This window comes from Mesocricetus auratus, unplaced genomic scaffold (genome assembly GCF_017639785.1).
Source record: "Mesocricetus auratus isolate SY011 unplaced genomic scaffold, BCM_Maur_2.0 Super-Scaffold_100006, whole genome shotgun sequence".
NCBI classification, from domain to species: Eukaryota; Metazoa; Chordata; class Mammalia; order Rodentia; family Cricetidae; genus Mesocricetus; species Mesocricetus auratus.
Genome location: NW_024429190.1, coordinates 65,582,023 through 65,604,553, shown reverse-complemented (window position 1 = coordinate 65,604,553; position 22,531 = coordinate 65,582,023). Strand labels below are relative to the sequence as shown.

Here is a 22,531-nt window from a genome sequence, read left to right as displayed (position 1 = left end):
CTGGCTTGTGAATAAATTAGAATGTAAATGCCCATCCACCATGGGAAGCCCACAGTTATTTCCTTCACTGTGCTCACTACAGCATATCTTTACACCATTATCAAACTGGTTGTTAGATGAGTCTCTGGGTAGAAAGCTGCTGAGCCTGGGCAAAGATGAAAGCTGAGAGTGAGAGTGAGATGAAGGCATCGGCAAAGGCATTATGGCAAGCAGCTTTATAATGATCATTTTTCAGACTAGAAATTTTGTTTCTAATGCTTGGCTTCTGTGGACTGTGGCTGCTGCTGCTTCTGCTGTCTTCCCACTCTCTGATGTTTATGGAAGAAAGCAACCATCAAAACTTCTGGTTTGGTTTCCCTTGCTATCAGATGGAAGCCTGTCTGTCTGTTGATGTCATTGACTGGCTGCCACACTGTCTGTAGGATGAAATGTGTCAGTGCGGAATAGTCCTTGTTCCCCAGCCTTATGAGTAGTGGGGTTACAGTCATGAACTACCATGTGGGCTGAGGGCTGAGCAGATTTGGACCAAAGAGGAGCACATTTGAGGTTCATAGCTTTTGTGTTTTTCAGATTTGTGTTTGTGAAGAGAATATTCTAACTTCTAATAAAACTTAAACACTTAATCTGGGTCAGTTTGCATGTCTCATCTCATCTATATCATACAGTGGTGGGTGTTTAAACAATTATATTAAGATTTATTAACCTCAGATCCAAGGAAAGACTTGAAATTATCAGAGCAACCAGTGAGATAGACAGGATCATGTGCCTTCTTTCCTTGTAGTTTTTAAGAGAGGCATTCACAACTTCCATTACCATCACAGGAAATATATGCTTAAATGCTGTATGGAACCCATATGGGTTAGCATTGGCTAGAATTCTGCCTCCTAGAGCAACTTTAAAAAAGATAAAAAAGACATCTTCCAAGCACCAATTTCCTTACCCAAAAAGGTAAGGAGGAATTAACTCTTTCCTCAAGATTATTCCTGTTTGTGATGACCAGTCCTACTTTCTTGCTGTATTTTTCTTTTGTCTAAAAAACAAACTTAAAAGATACCTCTTCTTGGCATCTGTAAATGGAAAAGCCACGCTACCTGATATAAGTTAAACAATGCTATTTATATGTTACATAAAAATGTCTTTATGCCAGTGGTATGCTATATCAGGCACTGGTATAATGAGATACTGTATTTACTAGTCTGGATTCACCTTCCCCATCCCAAAAGATCCCAGAAAACACTCTTTATGGACGGTGTTAGAAATGAGCTCTGTGGTTCTATTCTTGGTAGAGCAAATGTAACAAAAGTTGCTGCTTTGAATGCTCAGTGGGGAAAAAATAAGCATTAGGAACAGCAGATAGGCAGCAGAGTAGGTCTCTAGAGACATGGAAGGCGCTCTGACCATGATAAACTATAGGCTGTAATGCAGATCAGGATATTTTGACCATTAATGTTTTGTGATGATAGCAGATGATCCCAGGGCCCCGGGAAAAAGTACATGGAGATTCTTTATTAAGTTGTTGTTCTGTATAAAAATTCTAGGATCAACTTCCCTTTCCAGGATTCAGCCAGACTAAATGTAGTTTTCACTCTTCATCAAAGAAACTTCTCTTTGCAACAGACAGACTATTATAGAAAATCACAACTGATCAAAATGCAGAGTTGTGGAGCCTAATCCCTACTGATGTATCCACAATACAACCTCTGTACCTAAGGCTCAGGGATTATTGCAGAAGAGGGGCAGAAAGATTGTAAGATCCAGGGCAACAGGAGTTTGCTTTGAGATTGTATCTGCTAGAAATGTCAGAAGTTACATTCATGAAGTCTCACCAGGATGGCTGCCTAAACATGATCTGAGTGATGATGGCATCAATAGACATGCTAGAGTGGTTGGGAAATGCTTATGAGGCCTCAACTTTAGACAAAAACTACAGACATCCAAGAAATAGTGAGGGGGGAGAAATAGTCTTCCCCAGGGAAGAGCACGTCAATTGGTTATTCAATATTAGTGGTGAGCCTGAAAACTTATTCATATAAGTAACATTATGTGGATGGAACAAGTTGTATTTATGATTTTAAGGCAAACACACACACATAACAACAATTAAAGAAAAAGAGGCCATGATTTGAAAGAGCAAGGGGGTAGCACATGGGAACAAGGGAGGGGTTGGAGGAAGGAAAGGTATGGAGGAAATGATGTAATTATAATATGATCACAAAAATAAAAACATAAATAATTCTACAATCCTTGAGCCTAATTCAAGTTATCATAGAGGGATTCATGGTTTCTCATTTAGCTCCTAGATCTAGAGGCTCCCCTACCTAGGGTGATATCAGAACCCTGTGGGACATGAGCTTACAATGCGCTCACATGTGTGTCATTAAAGTTTCCTTAAGATTTCAATGAAAGGATTTGTATTTTAGTAGAGAGATCATGTTGGGTGTAGTGAATGAAGAGAGATACCTAGACTTCAGACTTCTAGGGGACTAACATATAGTGGTTTAGAATAAAAAAATCACTTGTAGTTTACTAATCAATGTTTATAGAAATCAGATGAGTGGGGTGGGCTCTTGTTCTACATCTATCTAACAACAGGTTCAGTGGATCTATGGTGATAATTTCCTCAGCCTCAGTGTATGTAGTGTTAATAGTTGTACTTAGGAGCAGGATTCTTTTGTGCTTATGTCAGCCCTGTGAAACCTGATGGTATGAACTATCATCTGGAAGGAAGCTTCTGGGACTACACTCCATTTTTTCCAATAAAATTGTGATTGTAAATGGAGTTCTTTTTTTTAAAATTAGGGGCAGGTTATCAGTAGTATTCTTTTTTTTAAAAAGTATTTTATTCATTTATTGTGTATTATACAGTCTTCTGCCTGCATGCCAGCAGAGGGCACCAGATTTCATTCAAGGTGGTTGTGAGCCGTGAGCCGTGAGCCACCATGTGGTTGCCGGGAATTGAACTCAGGACCTCTGGAAGAACAGTCAGTGCTCTTAACTGCTGAGGCATCTCTCCAGTCCGTAAATGGAGTTCTTAATTGGTCTAAGTAATAAACACTCAGAGTTAGATATAGAGGAAAATGCTGAGACATCTGAGAGAAGAAGGAGCAAGCCACTCACTGCTACACTTTGCCTTCTTAGCGTCTCAACAGGCAAGAGTGTGAGTTTCTGTTTCTCCCTGTTTATATCCTGTTTCCACCCAATTACCTCACTTCCTGTCTATCTGTATAGACTTCCAGACCTCTATGGTTAGCTAGTGGCAAACTCTATTCTCTGATCTTCAGACAGGCTTTATTTGTACAACCAAGATGTCACCATATGTGATGCCTCAGAGAGGATATTAAAGAGATACTATAGATAGGGTATCATATCATTTCTGAACTGAATTTGCCTGCTTTGGTTGTGCAAGAGCACAGTTTGTCACTGTTTTTAAAGTGGATTATTGTGAACTCATTTAAGTAGTGTTACTAGTTTCATATTTCTTTTCAGCATGGAACTTGATATGTAGTTATTGATATGACAGTCACTTTCTTCTTATTCGTTTCAGTTAAAAAAAGTTAGAATCAATTTGTTTTTAAAAACCAAGAGCAATACTAGTTTGTGGTTTACCATAGGACTAGAAAAACTGCCCTACAATCTGTTATAATACAGTCCCGAAAGTTCTAGATTATTTATATGTTATAAAGCATTGTGATTGCTCTGGACATTGAAGCCAGTGCTACAGGGTTTGGTTAACATGAAGTAGTACACTTCAGGTAGAACTTAACCCTGCAGAAGTTCCTAGGACAATCATTGTAGGGATCTAGTGCTCTGAGGCATGTTGGGATAGCTGAGGGTGTCAGCAAGCTGTTGTTTCTTATGCTGCCTACAGAAAGAAAGAAGGCCCTTGGCCCCTGGTCTCTGGGTTGAAGACTGCTTACCCACATACTATGTATCTTGAAAGGCTGAACATTTGAAGTAGTATATAGAGAATGAAAGGGTCTTTATAATGGAAGTTCTCTTATCACATAGATATTGGGATGCAGAAGGCTTCAGTATATTCAAAGTATCTAGAGCAATATGGGATTTGTGGTCAGTCCTAGTAGGAAAATAATAAATAGCATCTGACCTTAGTTATTTCTCTGTGAAAAGTAATGCCTGCTTTGCTACTGGGCATTGAGAGAGACAGGTGTTTTCTGTAAGTGGTTAAGTGATTATGTCATTTGAGTTCCCATCTTGGGCTATATGGTATATGTATTCATTGAACTATAAAGCATGACACAAACAACAGTGAAAGTGAGAAATATGGCAGCAGGTCTGGGAGATACAGGAAAAATGCAGAATTGAAAGCCTCAGGTTCCACATTCTTGCTGTTTTTAAGCGTTGAGAGCTTTCCCTCCATCCACGGGTCTGTCATCACAAGGAGGTCCGTGTTAGCAGAGCCAGGTGTTCAGGCTTGCTCTAGGCAGTGCTGTTACACTTGTTGTCTAGTGGGATCACCAATGACACCACATTCTGGTGTGAAATATACCCCCAGTTCAGAGGCACCAATGACATACCTACTCTGCCTGTGAGAAGTTTATGGAGAGGAGAGTGTGTTCATGGATTTCTTCATGGTGCGTGCTAGCTGGAAGCTGACATAGTCAGGGAATTGTACTCATTTCAACGATATGTGTCTGGCTGCCTATTTTGTGTGTAAAGGCAGATGATCTGTATTGACCCTGGAAATTCTGGATTTGCCTCCTCCAGACTAGTTGTAAAAGAGGAGGAAAAGGATGTGGGTCAGTAGTTCCTCTGTGTTTAGCTCATTTCTGACATTAGCCCTGTGATGTAAACAGCAGCACCATTACAGGACTCAAGCACAGACATAGAGATTACTTCACATTTAGTGTTTCACAAATTTTAAGGGATGATGTCAAGAATAGAATTCAGATGTAACTACATGTCTTTTCAGGCTGTTTTCAGAGCCATTGTCTACAGTGGCAAGGTATGTCTCAGTGAGTATCTGTCAGCTACCATGGAAGTCTCTCTCTATCCCTTGTACATTTACCAGTCACTGAGAAGGTTAACTTAAATTTTGTCTTATACATTTTTCCTACCTCTAGTTTATGAAGCTTGGGAAAAGAGGACCATGCCTGAGGAGGGAATGGGCAATAAGTTGATGCAACAAGCTCCTTAAGGTTCCAAAAGTGTTCTAGGTGGGAAGCATCTCAGGCTCTTTCTTCTTTGATCATATCCTGAACCATTCATCAGGGGATAGGGTAGGCTTTGGGGTTATAGAGTCTAAAACTTTGGCTGAGAAACTTAGGAAAAGTAGGAGGCTCATTTTCAGTGATCAAAACGGGGGCCATATTTTCTTAATTTGGCCAGACTCTTCTGATGAATACACAACTAGCCTTGGAAGCAAGCATGGGTTGTTTTCTTTTTTTTTTTTAGGGACATCTATAATTTTAATGAGTTCTGGTTGGATGGAGAAAATGATAATAAATATCATTAGAGAAGATGGGTTAGAACAATTGTTTTTGTTCTATTCTTGGTTGCCTTCTCCACATACAAGGTTTCTGTAGTAGAGTGTTACAATAATACATTTTGGATATGACATTTGGTACAAAGGACTGAATCTATTTCTAAAGGAAGCAGTCTTATGTGTCTATAGTCATTCTACTTTGAAGGCTAGCTAGGTAAAAGAGTTAAGAGTAAGAATATAAACATGGTAAACAGGTTCATTTGGAAATGGACAAAGAGTCAACTATGAATGTATCCAGCATTTATATGAAGCAAAATCCAGAAACTGCAAGTCTCTGTGTGCCTCTTTTTTTTAGATTATATTTAGATATTATTTCTATTCAGCACGCATGGGTTGTTTTCTACATCATACTTTCCCATGTTATCTAGTTTCTATAAGACTCTGTGCTTCTTCCTCTTGAAGGCCTCATTCTGCAAACCTTTATGTTACTAAGGAAACATCATTGGTTCTTGTTTGCTCCTCTGATGCCACTTAGGTTGGACTAGAAGCTTTGTGCTCTTCAATTAAAAAAACAGTATATATAGATTTGGGTGTGTGCATGCACATGCACACATGCACACGTGTACCATGGCACACCTGTGGAATTCAGGACAATTTTTGGGAGTCACCTCTCTTCTTCCACTGTGGGAGTCCCTGGAGATCAAATTCAGGTCCTCAGGTTTGGTGGTGTTTTTACCCACTGAGTCACCTGGTGTTTTACCCACCTGAGAAACATCATCTCCATGGTACCAGGACTTGTTCTTTTCATGGAACTTTGTCAATGTATAATAGGCCTGAATGTAGTTTTATTTTTTACAGCATTGTGAGATAATTTATGTATAGTAATTGAGCTTCCCTTAGACTGGCTGTTTTGTTAGTACTGTAATTATCTATCAGTTGTGTCCATTCTAATTTTTGAAGGATGGGACCATAAATCTCATTCCTTGCACAGTACCTAGGGCTTATGTGGATCTTCAAAGAACTTTAGATAAAATAAATTAAATAAAATAAGTTAATGAATAGCAAACAAGGGATGAGTATGCTTTTCTTAACTATTTAAATACATATAAATAATAAGCATACAATTCCTGACATTTTCAGTGAGAAAAATCCTTTATTTAAAACAGGCCAATTGCCTTTTCTTTTCCTAGATTAAATAAAGTATTCTACAAATAAGAATTTTAAATCCAATATATGAAACCCAGTAATAGCAGTCAGGGTTCTCCACCAATCACCATTTAATAAGGTTTAAATGAAATACTTTAGATTTCTGAAACTAAGTGCTTTTGCTTAGAGAAAGAAGCAGTGTCACATTTCCTGGGTATAATGATGCCATGCTACTAAGAGAAGTTCTATAATGTCTAAGACAGATAAGTGCTAGGCCACCAAGTGCTGAGACTCAGACTTGCTCTGATATCATTAACAGTATTTCTAAATCACCGAGACAGTTGATACACTTTATTTTGAGAAGAATGGAAGCCAAGATGGGGCCTACACTATTTCTAGCCACTTGTATTTATTAATACATGCTTAGTGCTCTTAATACCTTCACTGTGGAAGGGTAGTAAGTATTTTAGCAACAAGGTACGCTATGGGGACAAAGCTGGAAAGCTTGTGCATACACAAAGTAGCGGCTATCTCAAGGTCATCAGGGCTCTTGGAAACGCCATGCGTTATGCACCTGGGACTGGTGCACTTTGTTTCCCGGCACCAGTGGCTGCTGAGTGTCTGGGGACATGGTGATATCCACAGTTGCTTCTCCATCACCCAGGGGTGTGGTGGCATCAACACCATAGGATTCATAAACTTCTGCTAATTCGGGAGTCATCAGTGGGTCGGCAGCTGCAGGGGTGACCCCGAGGAGTCCCTGCTTTTGCCCTGAAGGTCCCCTTGCTATGCTGGGAATGTGGTCGTTGGGGAAAGCAAGGAGTCCTGCATGGGCACCAGGTGCCATTTGTGAAAGGAGAGCTGGGTTTTCCCGGTTGGCTGGGTTGGCCTCTTGCAGTGGAGAGCCTTCTGGACCTTCTCCCTTCTCAGGGCCTTTGGTTACAGATACCGGAGAATCTACTTCCACAGTGAAGTCTCCGCCCTTTGGTGAATTGGGATTCAGTCCCCTAAGGGTTTGCCTAAAGCTTCCAAATCCTGGGAACAGAGTTCCATAGGCCATGGGATTTCCTCTTCCTCCCTGAAAAATAAACATCCGTTGATGACACAATTATTGTGCGTTACTAATAATGTCCATGTAATTATACCTGGTATATTCCCCGAAAAGCCACAAACACTAACCAAACAACAGGGAGCTGGCTGACTGCTTTGTGAAAGCACACTTCTTACAGAAACCAGCTTTGAAACATAGTGGAGAGGATTCTATACTTACCTGGGTTGGGGAAAGCCACTTCCAGGAAAGACAGGTAGAGACTGCCATCTTAACGTTAAGAAACTAGTAAGCAAAAGTCTGCCTTTTCCTCCTACTGGATTTGCCCATCCGTTGCTTTGCTGTGAAGGTTTGCACCTAGTCTTCCTGTAACTTGTTATGACTGTTCTACGCTCTTTGGACATCCCTCGCAGGCTCTGTTTTTTTTTTTTTATGGAAATGGAGGAGAGGCAAGGTGGGAAGGTGAGGACTGGGAGGAGTAGAAATTGTGGGTGGGCAACTTGTACCTTTCCTTTCCCTAGCGACCACTTCCCTCTTTCGTGCCCAGCACCCTCAGTTCCTCCTCTCTGTCCTTAAGACTGCATTTTCTCCTTCCATCATTGCCTTTCTGTTTTATAACCTATACCCACACCCACATCTATATTCATGTGTAAAAATTAAAATCTCAGATTCATGTATGAATATGAGGTATTTGTTTTCCTGGGTCTAGGCTACTTTTCTTAATGTGATGATTTCCTTATCCACTTTCCTTCAAATTCATGATTTCAATTTTCTTTATGGATTAATAAAATTAAATTGTGTGTAAAAAAAAGAAATTGTGGGTGGGATGTAATGTATGAGAGAATAGTAATAATAATAAAAAAGAAAACAGTAAACAGTTGAAAAGGGCTCTACTATCACAAAACAACATGTGAGACCTGTAACTGCCTTGGTTGAGGGGGAATGTTCTGGAGGATCTTGCCCATGGTATTTTTCAATATCCTTCAAATACAGCTCTGTGGGTGAGTTTTTTTCTAAAATAATTTTATTTTTTTATATATGTTACATCCTGGCCACAGTTTCTCCTCCTTCCTCTCTTCCCAGTCCCTCCCTCACCCCTTCTATCTCCACCCCTCCTGCCCAATCCACTCCTCCATTTCTGTTTAGGAAAGGGAAGGCCTCTCATGATTATCAACAAAACATGGCCTATCAAGTTTCAATAAGATTAAGCACCCCCTCCCACCCCTTCCCATGTATTAAGGCTGGGCAAGATGACACAGTATGAGGAGTAGGGTTCTATGTGTGAGTTTAACTCTTCCCCTTCAGGAGGCCTTTTCTCTCCCTCTCTCTCCCATCCTTTTCCCCCTTTGCCCTTCCCCTTCTCTTCTCCCTCTCAGACTCTTTCCTTTCCTTTCCCTCTCCTCTGCCTTCCCTCACCCTCATCTGTGTCTCCTCCCTCCCCTCTCTTCTCCTTTGCCCTGTCTTCCTCTCTGTCCCTCTTCCTCTCCTCTCCCCCTCCCTTTGTCCTCTCTTTCTTTCCCCTCCCTGTCTTCCCCTCTCTTTCCATCTCTTTTCCCCCTCTTTCCTTTTCCTCCCCACTCTCTCCCTTCCTTCTCCTCCTGTTCTGCTCCTTCCTTCTCTTTTCCTTAGATTTTTAAGAACAAAGTATAAGATTAAGTTCTCTGGAGGAAACATTTTCTCTGTGGACATACAGAATTCTAGAACTTAACATGTTTCTTTTGGTGCCATGAGTATGGGAACCAAAATCTAGGACTATTTATATTTGAGCAGAGCTGTGTGATTTTGTCACTGTTTTGACTCATCTTAAATCTCACTTTTAATTTTTCCATTATACATATTTTGTTTTTCATATACAATCACAAAATCTTTTGAGAATGAGACAAAATATAATTAGATTCACTAATAAAATGGAAACTAGCTTGGCTTTCATATCATTCTCATCTATAGCTGGCACTGTGAACCCTGGGCTGGGCTGTCTTGCTTCCCTTCTAATAACATGGTCATTACCCTTATCCCATGAATTTGACATTGTTTGCATGGTACCTGTCTTCCAGCTCATTAGATCATTAAGTCCATAGCATGTTCTATGTGTCTGTCACACAGAAGACAGTCTTCTTTTAGTGGTAACAAGAGTGTACATTTATTAATTTGGTAGGCTGTGCTATTGGCAATGACTTGTTCACTTGATAAGTTTTAGTTTCATTTCATTTAGTTTCATAACAGATGTGGCTAGTAGACATTTCTGAGAGAATAGGTCAAATTATGTGAGTGTATTGATTTCAAATCTGAAAAATTTAACATGCACCAGTGATGGGGAAGTCCTTCTGTGTATATGTCAATAAAGCACTGTTGGCCAATAGAGAAGCAAGATAGGTGGAACTAGGAGTCCAGGAGGATTCTGGGTAGGAGAAACACAGGGTGTCACGATGTAACCACCATAGGGGTAAGATAAATACTTAGATTGGCAGTCATGGGGTAAATACTTAAGTCAGAGATAGCCAGTAAGAAACAAGCAAGGCCACAGCTTCATAAGTAATACAGCATCTTGTGTGTTATTTGGGGACTACAACTTGGCAGAGCCCAGGTGACTGGTGGGGAAAAACCAAAGTGGCTGGCAAGTAAAAGGCTTCTCTCTACACATTAGCAGTAGCGTAGCAGTAGGCTCTCACTGATTTAAAATAAAGTGTTCTCTTTGGGATAATACATTTATAATAATAAAAACTTAAATTCAACATTTCCCTTTTTGTTCTTTTAAGGAATGAATTTCTTTGGATTACTTTTGAACTTATTTTCTGGGGAAACTAAATAGTTCTAAAAGGCATGGGATGTCTGTATGAACTACATATCTTTTAAAAATTTGAAGTATTTGCAGTTCATTGTGCTGACCTCCCTTTGAGAAGAGGTGACTCTTCTGCTCACATTCGAGGAGTGGGCCAAAATCGTAGGCTCTCAAATGGCCGCCATTTAGGATCAAATGATTAGAAAATGTGGTGAAAAACAAATATTTCTGAGACAGGGTCTCATGGAGTCAAGGCTGGCCTTGAACTGTGGATCCTCCTGCCTCCATGTTCCGAGTGTTGGGATTTTATGCACCATCACCATTCTTATCTCTAAAATGTTTTAAATCTTTTGATACTGCTTCAGCATGAAGCTTTCCGTTTTGAAACAGAACAATCCAAATCTAGTGATCCTATGGGTATTTTTATGTCACTGCCTTTTGTAGGCAGAAGTCTATAGATATTATCCTTGACCATTGTTTTAAGAAGAGTTAGAAGGTAGTACTCACAGGCATTTCTTCTGAACTCATGAAGCCAACTCTGGCAGGAGCATTCTGTTAATAAAGAAACAATGCATCACTTTATGAACTAGCAGCCCTTGTGACTTCCTTACCTACTCAAGACAAAGTAAAAAAAACACTTAGTATTTCCCTTAAGACTTAGAAGTGCTCTGGCCAGAGGCAGAGTAGAGATCTGAGTCATTACTAAGTAGATAGAGCCACTTTGACAGATTTAAATTACATTTTTCTTTAATGCAATTGTGTGTCTCTATTATGCAAATAGAGAAGTGTGCCATCTTATTATTTAAATGGTAAATGTAGGTATTTAGGGAATATTTATTTGGACTATCTCGTGTTAGGTATTGATTCTATGATTTTTAGCTCTGAAGATGATATCTAATTGATGCTTTTTACAGAATACAGACTTACCAATTGGTTTGCTCCATAAGACATGTAAAACATTCCTGGGTAAAACTAAGCAGAACAAAATTGTTATGAAAAAGTGAATCTTCCCAAGAGGAATCTTTTAAGTAAGTTTCAGACACACAAGTAGAAGGAGAAAACAGACTTACGGCTGGTGCTTTGTTGTGTGCCATTGGTCCCCGAGACACGGAGCGAGCTATCTGAAACACCTGTGGCAGGTGGAAAGAGCAGAGGAATCGGTCAACACAGGCACATATCCACTGCAGTACTTTCAAGAGCGCCAGGAACGTATTTTTCCATTGATTAGTGTGCAACATTAGTACTTAATAGTGAAGCAAAAGAAACTCAGAAATACTCCACACCTATAGGTGAACAAGAGCATAAAACAATTCATTCAGGCTTTTTAAAATATAGAGAAAGTTTTTCTCCAAGAAAGTATCTGTACTTACTGCTGGAAACTGTGGATCAGCAAAATCCATTAGTGGGACCTGCATCATAAAGAAATATTGAAACTATCTGTCAAACAGACAAACATAGTACTCACTTATGTTGTTTATAATTACAATAACGTGGTTTAAAATGTTTCTATGTTTTACTCTCTTTAAGTATTGGAATAATACAGTTGTGTTTTACTGACATGACTCAAGTGAACCTGTAGGGAGATGAGACATGTCGATCACGGATTTGCTAAGCATTACAGAGTAAATTGTAATGACTTTTGGAACTGGCATGTACTTGAGTGGTTTGAAGTCTGGCACTGCCACTTAGTTTTAGTGTAATCTTTGGGGAATTTTGTAACCTTTCAATGCTTGTTTCCTTAGGTTTGTTTGTTTATTTATTTATTTTTGAGATAAGGTTTCTTTGTGTAGCCCTGGCTAGTCAGGAACTTGCACTGTAAACCAGGTTAGTCTTGAACTCAGAGATCTTCTTGCCTGTGTCTCTGGAGTGCTGGGATTAAAGGCATGCTCCAATCCCAGCATCTCCTTATGTTTAAAAAGGTCCATAATGTTTATCTTTATAGGACTGTAGTCAGGGTGATAGGAGGGATTATTAAATGCCTGCTACACAGTGTTGGTAGTTGCATGACACCTCTCTTTTTCTGTCTGTTGCTCTTTTCTTTACATCATTACAAGGTAATTTTGCATAGCTATATTTTATCTGCAGAGAGATGAGAATCCAATATTGTACTTGTTATGCAGAAGAAGCAATCACTGTGCTTAGTATTACCAATGCTGAAAAACCCAAGCTAGTGAGCCTGGGCTTCTCTGAACTGTCTTATTCCCAAGGGAAGGTTCCATCAAGATAAGTTTAGAGGTGTAGATCTTTTGGAATCTGTGCCAACTCTGATGGCAAAAATAGAAATGGACATTTATGTCTCATGAAAGAATATTAGTAAAGTATTTGTATTTTAGTATATTAGGCTGGAAAGATAGGATTATTTAAATTGTCCCGCCAGTTAGTTTTCCTTTCTTTGTGTTAGTGGGGGATCCTGAGCTGATGTCAAAGTTGAAGAATTACCTCAGGTGTTGGGGGATTCTCTGATGGCAACACCTGCGGCTGCTCATCTGCTGCTGTCAGTTCTCCTTCCTGCAAGGGCAGCTGTCCAGGGTGCATTGGAGGCTGAGGCCCTGGCTTCTGGGGGGTGACCTGGACACCAGTGGCATCAGTGGGCTGGAGGAAGGGTTTCAGTCCTGGCTGGTGAGGCTGCAGGGATGGCTGTGATGGGAGAGGTGGGGGATGCACAGGCAAAGAATATTCATACTGTAGAGAAATTTGAAAAGAGTGTCAGGAAGAGGTGGTTCACTGAACCATGTTGCCTAGAATTTCTACAGCAAAGTGCATGGATGCTTGCTGTTTGGAAGGGAGTAAGTAGTCTTGAAACAGAGTTTACACAGAAGGTGGAGGCGATGCATTCGAGAAAGTTTTAAATGTACTTACCCCTCTACCTTTGTGGGGACCATTGTTTCTTGGGGCGTGGAAATCTATGTGTCTGACCTTTCGGGTAGAATGACTCATTCTGTCCTCTGGATAACCACCACTACCTGTATATCTTTTCTTCACCATTTTCTTACTAGATTATAAGAATTTGTCACAAACTTCTCCTAAGTCAACTGACACAGAACAATATCTTATTTATCTTTATCTGCCCTTCCCCCGTATTTAACGAATTGATATTGGTACTAATAAGTGCTCAGTGTGTAATGAGTACTTAATACATTTTGTAATTTAATAAAAGGGTAGTAAATTCTTAAATAAATGTTTTTTTATCATAAATCTACTTGGGAAACAGTCAAGTGAAGAAACGACCAGTAATAGCATAATTTGTGTCGTCAGTGTGGCCTTGTAGACAATGCTGTATGGAAGTCCAGGTAGAAGTAAAAGTAACTGTTGGACTACCATGTAATTTTTTGTTTGTTTTTAGAAATTACTTGTGATTGGCTACATATTATTTATAGATTAATTTCATACTCCTAGAACTGGTTTGAAAGTCTCATACTAACTTGACTCTACTTTTTGTCTTCAACCATTGCCCGTGTGTCAGCTCCTATAGCATTCACTACTTCTACCTCCCAGTTAACACCTTGAAATAATGTCCCATCAGACTTAAAGTTTCACAAACCTTTGAACCATTCTAAAATATTCCTATTTTTACCCCCCAAAGCTCAGACAGTTTGGACAATATGCTTATTAGGAACCCAATAAATAACAGTTGACAGATTGATGTATTTATTGGTTTCTCTCATGGTGTTGTCAGTCACAATGGTTATTGTCATTTGAAATTAGTCTTTAGGTAATTATTTAGGAAATTTTGATTAAAATGAAAATTATTCAGTTTATAGTTTGTTTTCATTTCTGAGGTTGTTTATCGTTATTACAGATATCTTTGCTGTAGATCTCTTATTTCAGAGGCTATTTGAAATAAAAGTGTAAATTTGTTTTAAAACTGAAAATTTCCCTGAGTAACAGTTATTACAGGAATTGATTGATTTGGCACTAGGGAAATTTTTCTTGTTAACTACTGGTTTGTATTTTCTACTGTTAGGTATCAATTTCAAGAAGAAAAGTAGGGAAAGATCTTAAAGCATGAAGTTTAAACACATGGATGCAATTAGCTTACCTGCTGGGTTTCATGTTCCCCTGGTCTTATCCATGGGAAAGTGTTATGTGGTGGGAGGAGACCATGCAGCCATAAACTGTTAAGGGCTTTCCCAAAGCCGAGTCTAGAGTACTGACAGGGAGGAAGAAAGCATACATATACTTCAGCATTAGGAGATAAGTGATGCTTCTTGATATAAAATAGATAAGTCAATTTTCCCAAGTCACAATATACCATAATCTTGATTGAGATTTAGCCATTGGGGATTTGTGTTTGGGGCCATTAAACAATTACTAGTTAATAAAGAGCTTTGTCTTACTTAGGGAAATTCAGTGCATGTATTTGATGGTGTTTTGAGACAGGGTTATACTAAATAATGTCCTTAGATTGGTTTGAACTTGGCAGTTTTTCTGCTTCAGTCTTCTTGGTGCTAGGTATATTGTTTTTACTTTCCTCTGCCACCACACATCGTTATTGCTAATTTGTTTGTTTGAGACTGACTATGTAGTTTAGGCTGTCTCTGAACTTACAGTATTTTTCCTGCTGTAGTTTCCCAACCACTGGGGTTATAGGAGTGAGATCCATGGTTGGCTATCACATTTTATTTTGTTTTAGTCTTTTTAATCACTCGTTTCTTCTCTTAATGTTTAGGTATTGCCAATTAATAAACAAATGTTATCAGTTACTGTACTATTGCTGTTGTAGCCACCAACCATGAATGCTCATAATACATATTTAAAAATAAAGTTTTATGAAGATCTCATTCATCTCTAATAGTTACCTGAGAAAGCGCGTTGAGTCCCTGCAAGCTTCCCAACTGTCTCATTGTCTATAAAAAAAGTGGGTTAGTATTCTAACGTATGTTAGATGTCCATTTGACACAATTGATTTCTCATGACATTTAACATCATCAATACAAATCTTGGGGTAGGTCAATTTGAATAAAGCTGAAGTAGACACAAATAACACTGAAAGAAAGAAGTGTAGACTGTAGCTTTGCTGTTGATGTGATCAGTCTGTGAAAACAGTGAGCTTCTTTTGCCAACTATTAATTGGGAAAATACTAGTTAATTGAGTGTCATATTGAGACGGGAAAATAGCTCATTCGATACAAGGACATTTGTGAGAGTATTGCTTTATCAACCCTCTCCTTTTACCTCATTTAAATAATTTTAACTTATATATTTTACAAAATCAGCCTGAAAAGGAATTTGGAAAAACAGACAAAAAATAAACTCTCACTTTTTTTTACCCCTAGCCAAAAAAATCAATATAATAGAGATACTAAACACTGCAAGAAGTGGTATCTAGGTAGATTGCCAAGAATGTCATTGTTTCTATAGAAAGTAAATTTCGTTTTTTTTCTCTGAGACTGGGTCTTTCTGTTGAACCCAGATTTGTCTCTAACTCATGATCCTTCTTCTCACTTCAGTCTCCCTGGATGTTAGGATTACAGGTAAGCTCTACCATACCTGGCCTAGATTCACCTTTTAAATGGGAAAAGAATATTTCTTGTATTGATTTTGAGCTGAAAAATTAAGGGAAAACGCAACGAAATTGACTTTCCATGTGAAGTAACTATCTGACCCACATATGTACTGATTGGTCTCAGATGGCACAATTAAATCTGTGAAAAATTGTGATAATTATAGTCTCATGGGTACTTTAAAACTGTTAGCTTATTCATTATAAAGTCTTTCTATTTTACTGTAGTTTTCTGAACAGAATATATAATAATGGTAATGCTACTGATAGGACCTTTTAACAGCTAAACTTTGTGCAAGTATGTTTGTGACATGTGAGTTTTATCATCTAAGATATAAGCAGCAGAGCTAAATGTAAACTGTTTTCAACTACAGAATAATGTGTTCCAACAGGTACAATAGCTAATGTACATATAGTAAGTATTAATCATCAGTTTTGCTTTGATTCACATAAGAATGACTTAAAACTTATATCTCAGAGTGTAAAACTGAAGTAGAATTCATAAGAGAAAATTGTAATGAATACATTGACATTTTTGTAATTTCTCAGAATGACAAAGATTTCTGGGCTAGGAAGAGTAAGAAACAATACATCATATCTAACTACAATCAGGGCATGCTAGTATAGAAATTATATATATGACTCTGACAATACATACCTCAAGGCTCAAACTAGCCATGCCAGGAGGTGCCATGCCTTGAGCCCCAGGTTGTTGAGGAAATGCCTAAATAGAGATATGAATGAAACTGAGTTCTTTGTTGAGACACTTCTCCAAATGTATATTTGGAGCAGGAGGTCACTGCTGACTGGAATGTCTCATGGAGAGACTACCATATTCGTTTATTACTCAGATGACTTGGTTTTTCAGACAGAATGAAGAATTCAAGTCAGTTGGAAGAATTGTTATACTTAGTAATTTTGCTCCCACACAATTTTTTGTGTTCATCTTAATACTATGTTGCTTTTAAAGAAAACTGATTTATAATGAGAAATAAAATAAGGGAGGAAAACACAAGTGTACTTTATAGTCTTAGATATGATCAAATGTAAAAGCAAAGGAGGCATATATTAAATGAATTTTCTTGTGCTTTTTATAAACATCTGTGCTTTTGGTTTAAGGGATATGGTATGAGGTTATGCACTGAGAAAAGCCATGTACAGACCTATCTTGCCTCCTATTCAAAAGGCCTTTGTGCCATTATTAGAGATTATTCTGGTTATAAACTCATAAATCTACATTTAAATATTTCAATAATGGGCTGGACATATGGTTCAGCAGTTAAGAGCATCTGTTGTTCTTCCAGAAGAACTGGGTTTGGTTTCCAGCATCCATATCAGGTGGCTCCCAATAATCTGTAATGCTAGCTTCAGGAGATTTGAGGTCTCTTACCTCCTCAGGCATCAGTCCACACTTACAAAAATAAAAGGAAAAGTATATCTTTATTTTTAGATCATGCAATGGATATTTTCCGCAAATAAAAAGTATTCTAGTACTAAGTAGTACTATGCTATTGTAAAGAATAAGTATATTTACAAGTAGTTTTTTAAAAATATAAAATACTTCTCTTTCTAAATCGTTTTAGTTTTTTTATATGTTAATAATCACAAATACCAGTGCCCAAGGGTGGGTAGAGACTGGAAGAGTTGAACTAGAGAAATTAGATTTTTTAAATTTAAAGTATTTATAAAAATTATTTACTTATATATCTTAGACAAGGTTTTAATATTTAGCTCAGGCTGGTCTTGAACCTGTTATGTAGCCAAGGCAGGCTTCTAATTCACAATATTCACAACTTCCCATGTGCTGGGTCAGTTCTGTGTTATCTTACCTACCAGAAAATTTGACTTTGAGAACCTTTGATGCCATGGACATTCTCATTTACCTAGGGTTGACATTGTAAGTTTTTCCTTCTTTCATTTATACTACAAGTACCTCTTTGTCTGTCTGTCTGTCTGTCTGTCTGTCCTTACACCCCACAAGTATGGGGCATTGTGATCCTTATCCTTCAGGAATAAGAGGCTAAGGAATTTTACCCTGAACTTCTTCAACTTTAACTTTTTCATACAAGTACGACTCCGCTTTCTGAGTCATGATGCAAAATTTTCCTGATAATTCTTTTGGGCTGTATGTTGAAGGAAAGCCACTAAAGTGTGTGGTAAACACTCTTGGTAGAGAAATAGATGAGCTGTGTAGACAAGAGAGTGATTGTGTGTGCCTGTGTGCATGTGTGCACATCGGTGTGAGTACAAGGAGGATGTTCAGAATTGGGGGGGGTATTGTGAGAGCAGAACCACTTTCACCCTTATTGGTAAGTGTTCTAATTCAACATTTTGGAACGCTCTAACTATAAAAAGTTTGCATATACCTGTTCCAAGTTATGCATTAAAGAGGAATATTGTTTATGTGGCTATAAGCAGACATTTATAGAGGTACATGTAATAGACATTTATTAGAGATGCATTTCCCATGGGGGAATTAAAAGCAGAAGCATCTGCTCTGATGGACAGACACTTGGCAAATCAGTGATTTACCCATTCCTCAGTGTGACTCTTAGTCAGGTGTGCATCACTGTATATTCAAAGAGTGCCGCTGTTTTAGATTGATGATGGATGGCTGACGTGGACCCTAATCTCAGTTATCATGAAAAGGCAAGTTAGGTAGCCCAGTTCAATGTTTCTTTCATTTAAAAATTCCTGTTGGGTGGTAGAACAGTTAAATGTGCCAGCTAATTACTAGCTTTAGCTGGAACTCCATACTTTAGTTTTATAACCATGTAATGTTACTAATATAAAGAGACATACGTTTTCCTCCTAAGAGATATTTTCTCTTTTCGTTTCAATTTCATAATGATAGCAAGGAATTAGTAATAAAATAGCATAATGAGAACTATGACACTTTAGTCTGTTAATTTTTAAAAGAGTGAAATGACACATAGAAGTTGTCTTTGAAAAATTCTAAAGTATTGTTTGGATTAGAAAAATCATATTTGCCTTATTACTTTTAGATGATAAGACTGATGTCTGGTCACTGGAACTTTTGATTCACTGGGAGCTACAACTTTATTAAATCAAGTTATTTGGAGTCAGTGCCGGGACTCTCAGCCAGTGTCCCCAGGGTTGCTTCAGTCTGACTCAGAAGCTTGATAGACCCTGGGATGGACTTACCGGCACTGCCAGGCTCATTTTCACTAGAGATAGGAACAGGACCAGGCCCTTCATTTTGAAAAGTGGAATCTAAAACACAGTTAGGTTGGAAAATTGCATCAGGCAGAAATGCATTCACAATGGTCAAAGTAAACTTCTAAGAGCGAGTGTCTCTTCTTCCAATCAGGTAAAAAGCAAGCAAGCAAACAATCAATAGCAGTAACAACAAAACTAAGAAAATCAAAGTGTTGCTAAACAAGCATCTCCTAGGATGAAATGATGCACAGTTACATGTTTCCGAGCACTTATTTTTATTAAGCTACAATCTAAATGAACACTTAAGAGCAGCTTCCGGGAACATTATTTAAATACGATGCTCCGTTTCATAAAATGGGTCTAGCAACCACCATTCACAGAATTTTATTCTTGGTTTAAACTCAGATAAAATTTGAAATGCATTTGAAATGCAATCTGTAATTGGGTCATAATACAGAACCAATCTCAAAACTTATAGATTTCAAGTTAAAGTTGAGTACATTTATCCCACTTGATATTAGTGATTTTCCTTCCTAAAAATGAGGAAGGAAGTGAAGGAAAAAAGATTTTCCTTTAAGATGTATTCTTTAAGTTCACAAAGCCCTTTATGGTAGCATGAATGCACATCTGATTAGCATATGTGCTCATCCTCCACCCTTTTATACATTAAGCACCATCACTAACAATCATAAACATTGTTAGAAACTTATACAAATAAGTTTATTTTCTTAGCTGAATGGTATTATATTTCCTGGAACATTCTAATGATTGAAATAGGCTGTTATTCAGCATCTTGTAATAAATGAAGATAATTTTTCTTTACAAAGGTTATCTGGAATAGGAGAAGAGAGTTTACAGAACACATAAGGAAATGATAAAATCACAGTTTACCTTAGATGCTGACATTCACTGTGCTCTCAGGCCTGATGATGCCAATCAAATAGTTCTAAGAAAAGTAGATTAATTTTTTTCTGGACTGTGCCTGGGGCTCTCTCTGTGTCTCTCATTCCGGAAAGATCAGAAACCTTTATTTAAAGCACCAATCCACCAATCAAAGTGAAGCAAATGTAGGAAAAAAATTGTGCTCCTGCAATTAGCCCACACCCTTTTATTGCATGTGAGGACATTGGGCCTGTAGGGTCTCATTACTTTAAATTGTAACTCAGCCCCTGTATTTATTCAGAGAACTCGATTGCAGGGAAGACAGTGAGGGGATAATGGACCCAGGCTTTGAAGACAATCATTTTGGTGAGCTTGGGGAAATATATGTAAAATAGGTAGAAAACAAGCCATTATCTGTTTTGTGCAAGTGTTTATCTGTAGATAAAGCTAGTGACCTAATGCTGGCATTCTTAAGATTTTTTTGAACCTCATGTTTATTATGGTAAAAGTAATGTTCTATCCCCACCCCACCAACACAAATATCCTAGAGTGAAATACTAAAGTACCTTCTAGGGCTTGAAAGGGAAGACAAAAATGATAGCTAGACACTGAAAATTTTGTGATTTTTTTCCCCTCACAGAATTTCCTATGTATTTTTATCTGAGGATAATTGATTAGAGATAACCATTAAAAAAAAGAAATTTAAGTTGTCTCCTCTGCAAGAATTGCAAAAAAAATCTTTGGTGCATATTCTTTGTGGGGAGAGGAAGAAAATTTTGAATATTCTACTGGAACCAAACAAATCTAAAATCAACTCTCCCCTACTCTTTAGGCAGTTGGTTACTTGATACATCAGTATCAAACAAGATTAGGAAGTTGTCTTTGGGTGGTAAATATCAACATGGATAGGTTTTTCTCCTTGAGCTGATACGGATGATATGGATAGAGACAGAACACCGCTGCTTAAAATTTTTTTTCTGCCCTCCTAGTCTTTCCAAAGGTATGATTTTATACATGGAATAACCATCTGAGACTACTTTCTGAAGAAGGGATGACTCAGTATACACTTTAGGAAAGTAGAGATTGTGCCAATTATAGGGAACATTGAGGAAGCTGGTATTTTGGGAGAAAGACACCTTCATATCCAACTGCAGACCTAATAGCTTCAAATAATGTTATTTAAGAAGTTCAATACTGCTCCCCGAAGACATGGATAGTTAAATGAAAACCTCAGTGCTTGGCACGGGATACCTCCCTATGAGTTACTAGTAAGGGAGTCTCCAGAGTGCTATAAACATTTTAGGCTATTGCTATTACTTTTAGTTGTCTATCATAAATAGATAGTAGGATCCCATTGCTGAAGACCACCATATGTTTTGGTTGTAGGACGTAGAGAGGTCAATCTCAAGCTGACCAGGAATCTTCTTCTCTGTTGCCTAGTTTTCCTGGTGCTAAAAAGTGGTATTAAAACCTCTAAATGGAAAAAAGACACTAATGATCCTACCCAGCACTGGGCCTCACATGCTACAATACTGACTTGACAGGCAAGATGTTCTCACTGGTGCGGTAGTGGCATGACTGCAGTGGGACAACCAACTGCTTTATGGCTGTAGTTTAAGCCTTGTTAATAGGGGGCAATTCATGTCTAAGTCCGTAAACCTAGTCAAAAGTTTGTGACTTTGGAGGTCACAGGCCCTAGAAGGGAGCCTGCTATTGCTATTTTTCTAAATTGCCCTGCTGTCAAACTGCCTTTGAAATTTTTATGTGTATACATACCTGTAGATATGGGCTATTTTAACTTTTGACAGGGTTTTTTTTCTGCAAGTAGTTAATGCAGAGTCTTACACTGATCAAAGTGCTAAGTAACTGAGTGCTCAGCCCTAAATGAGGTTATATCACCCTCCATGATCTGCCAGGGAATATCAAGGAAGAAGTGGTATAAAGAATAGAAGAGCCAGAGGATGTGGAGGAGTGCTGCAAAATATTGTTTTCTGGACATGACATGGCTGCTGTACCCATAAATCACAGTAGCTTTGGTTTGTTGCACAAGGTCAAGTGGTCAGATTTTCCACATGCATGGAGAGTGGCTCATGAGAAATCCACCCCATCTCAGGAGCTATTGAGAGTGCTGGCCGCTGTGGGGAGAATAGTCATTTTTCCGTGGGGTTGTAGGTTACCCATGATTCAGTGGATGGCCCCACACCCATGTGCATGTGGACACACACACACACACACACACACACACACACACACACACACACTTATATATATATATAAGAGTTGGGAGAGGTGCACACCTTTAATGCCAGCACTTGGAAAGCAGAGGCAGTGAATTTCTGTGAGTTATAGGACATCTAGAGTTACATAATAGATAGATCTTGTCTAAAATATTTAAAAAACAAACAAACAAAAATTCTAGGAGAGTTGTGAGAGGGATGTGGAAAGGCATGTTGAGGGAATTGGAGGGAGAAATGAGGAGCAGTTATAAACATAATACATGATATACATGTTTGAAAAACTTCTGCCATTGGTAACAATGATCTTTATGGC

At 38.3% G+C, this 22,531-nt stretch overlaps 1 protein-coding gene across 2 annotated transcripts; it reads right to left on the bottom strand.

The window, feature by feature from the left end:
* Nucleotides 1-7,072: 7,072 nt before the first annotated feature.
* Ambn (ameloblastin) lies at nt 7,073-20,005 on the bottom strand. 2 transcript variants are annotated; one of them, XM_005068174.3, is made up of 11 exons: nt 19,991-20,005; nt 19,085-19,153; nt 16,578-16,643; nt 15,216-15,263; nt 14,456-14,566; nt 12,856-13,098; nt 11,787-11,825; nt 11,487-11,546; nt 11,344-11,388; nt 10,924-10,968; nt 7,073-7,667 (listed from the first exon to the last, which is right to left on the bottom strand). In XM_005068174.3, the coding sequence occupies exons 1-11, from the start codon at nt 20,003-20,005 to the stop codon at nt 7,131-7,133; spliced, it is 1,278 nt and encodes a 425-aa protein (XP_005068231.1). In that variant the 3' UTR covers nt 7,073-7,130. The 2 variants fall into 2 exon arrangements, with proteins under 2 accessions (XP_005068231.1, XP_005068232.1); XM_005068175.3 differs by having other exon boundaries at nt 12,856-13,053.
* Nucleotides 20,006-22,531: the final 2,526 nt, after the last annotated feature.

Excerpts from the sequence above, each read along its gene's own strand:
- Ambn (XM_005068174.3), bottom strand. Across the intron at positions 15,264-16,577 it reads TGGCTAGTTTGAGCCTTGAG|ACAATGAGACAGTTGGGAAG; the intron begins GTATGTATTGTC and ends CTTTTTTTATAG. Across the intron at positions 7,668-10,923 it reads TGAGTTCAGAAGAAATGCCT|GGAGGAAGAGGAAATCCCAT; the intron begins GTGAGTACTACC and ends TTTATTTTTCAG.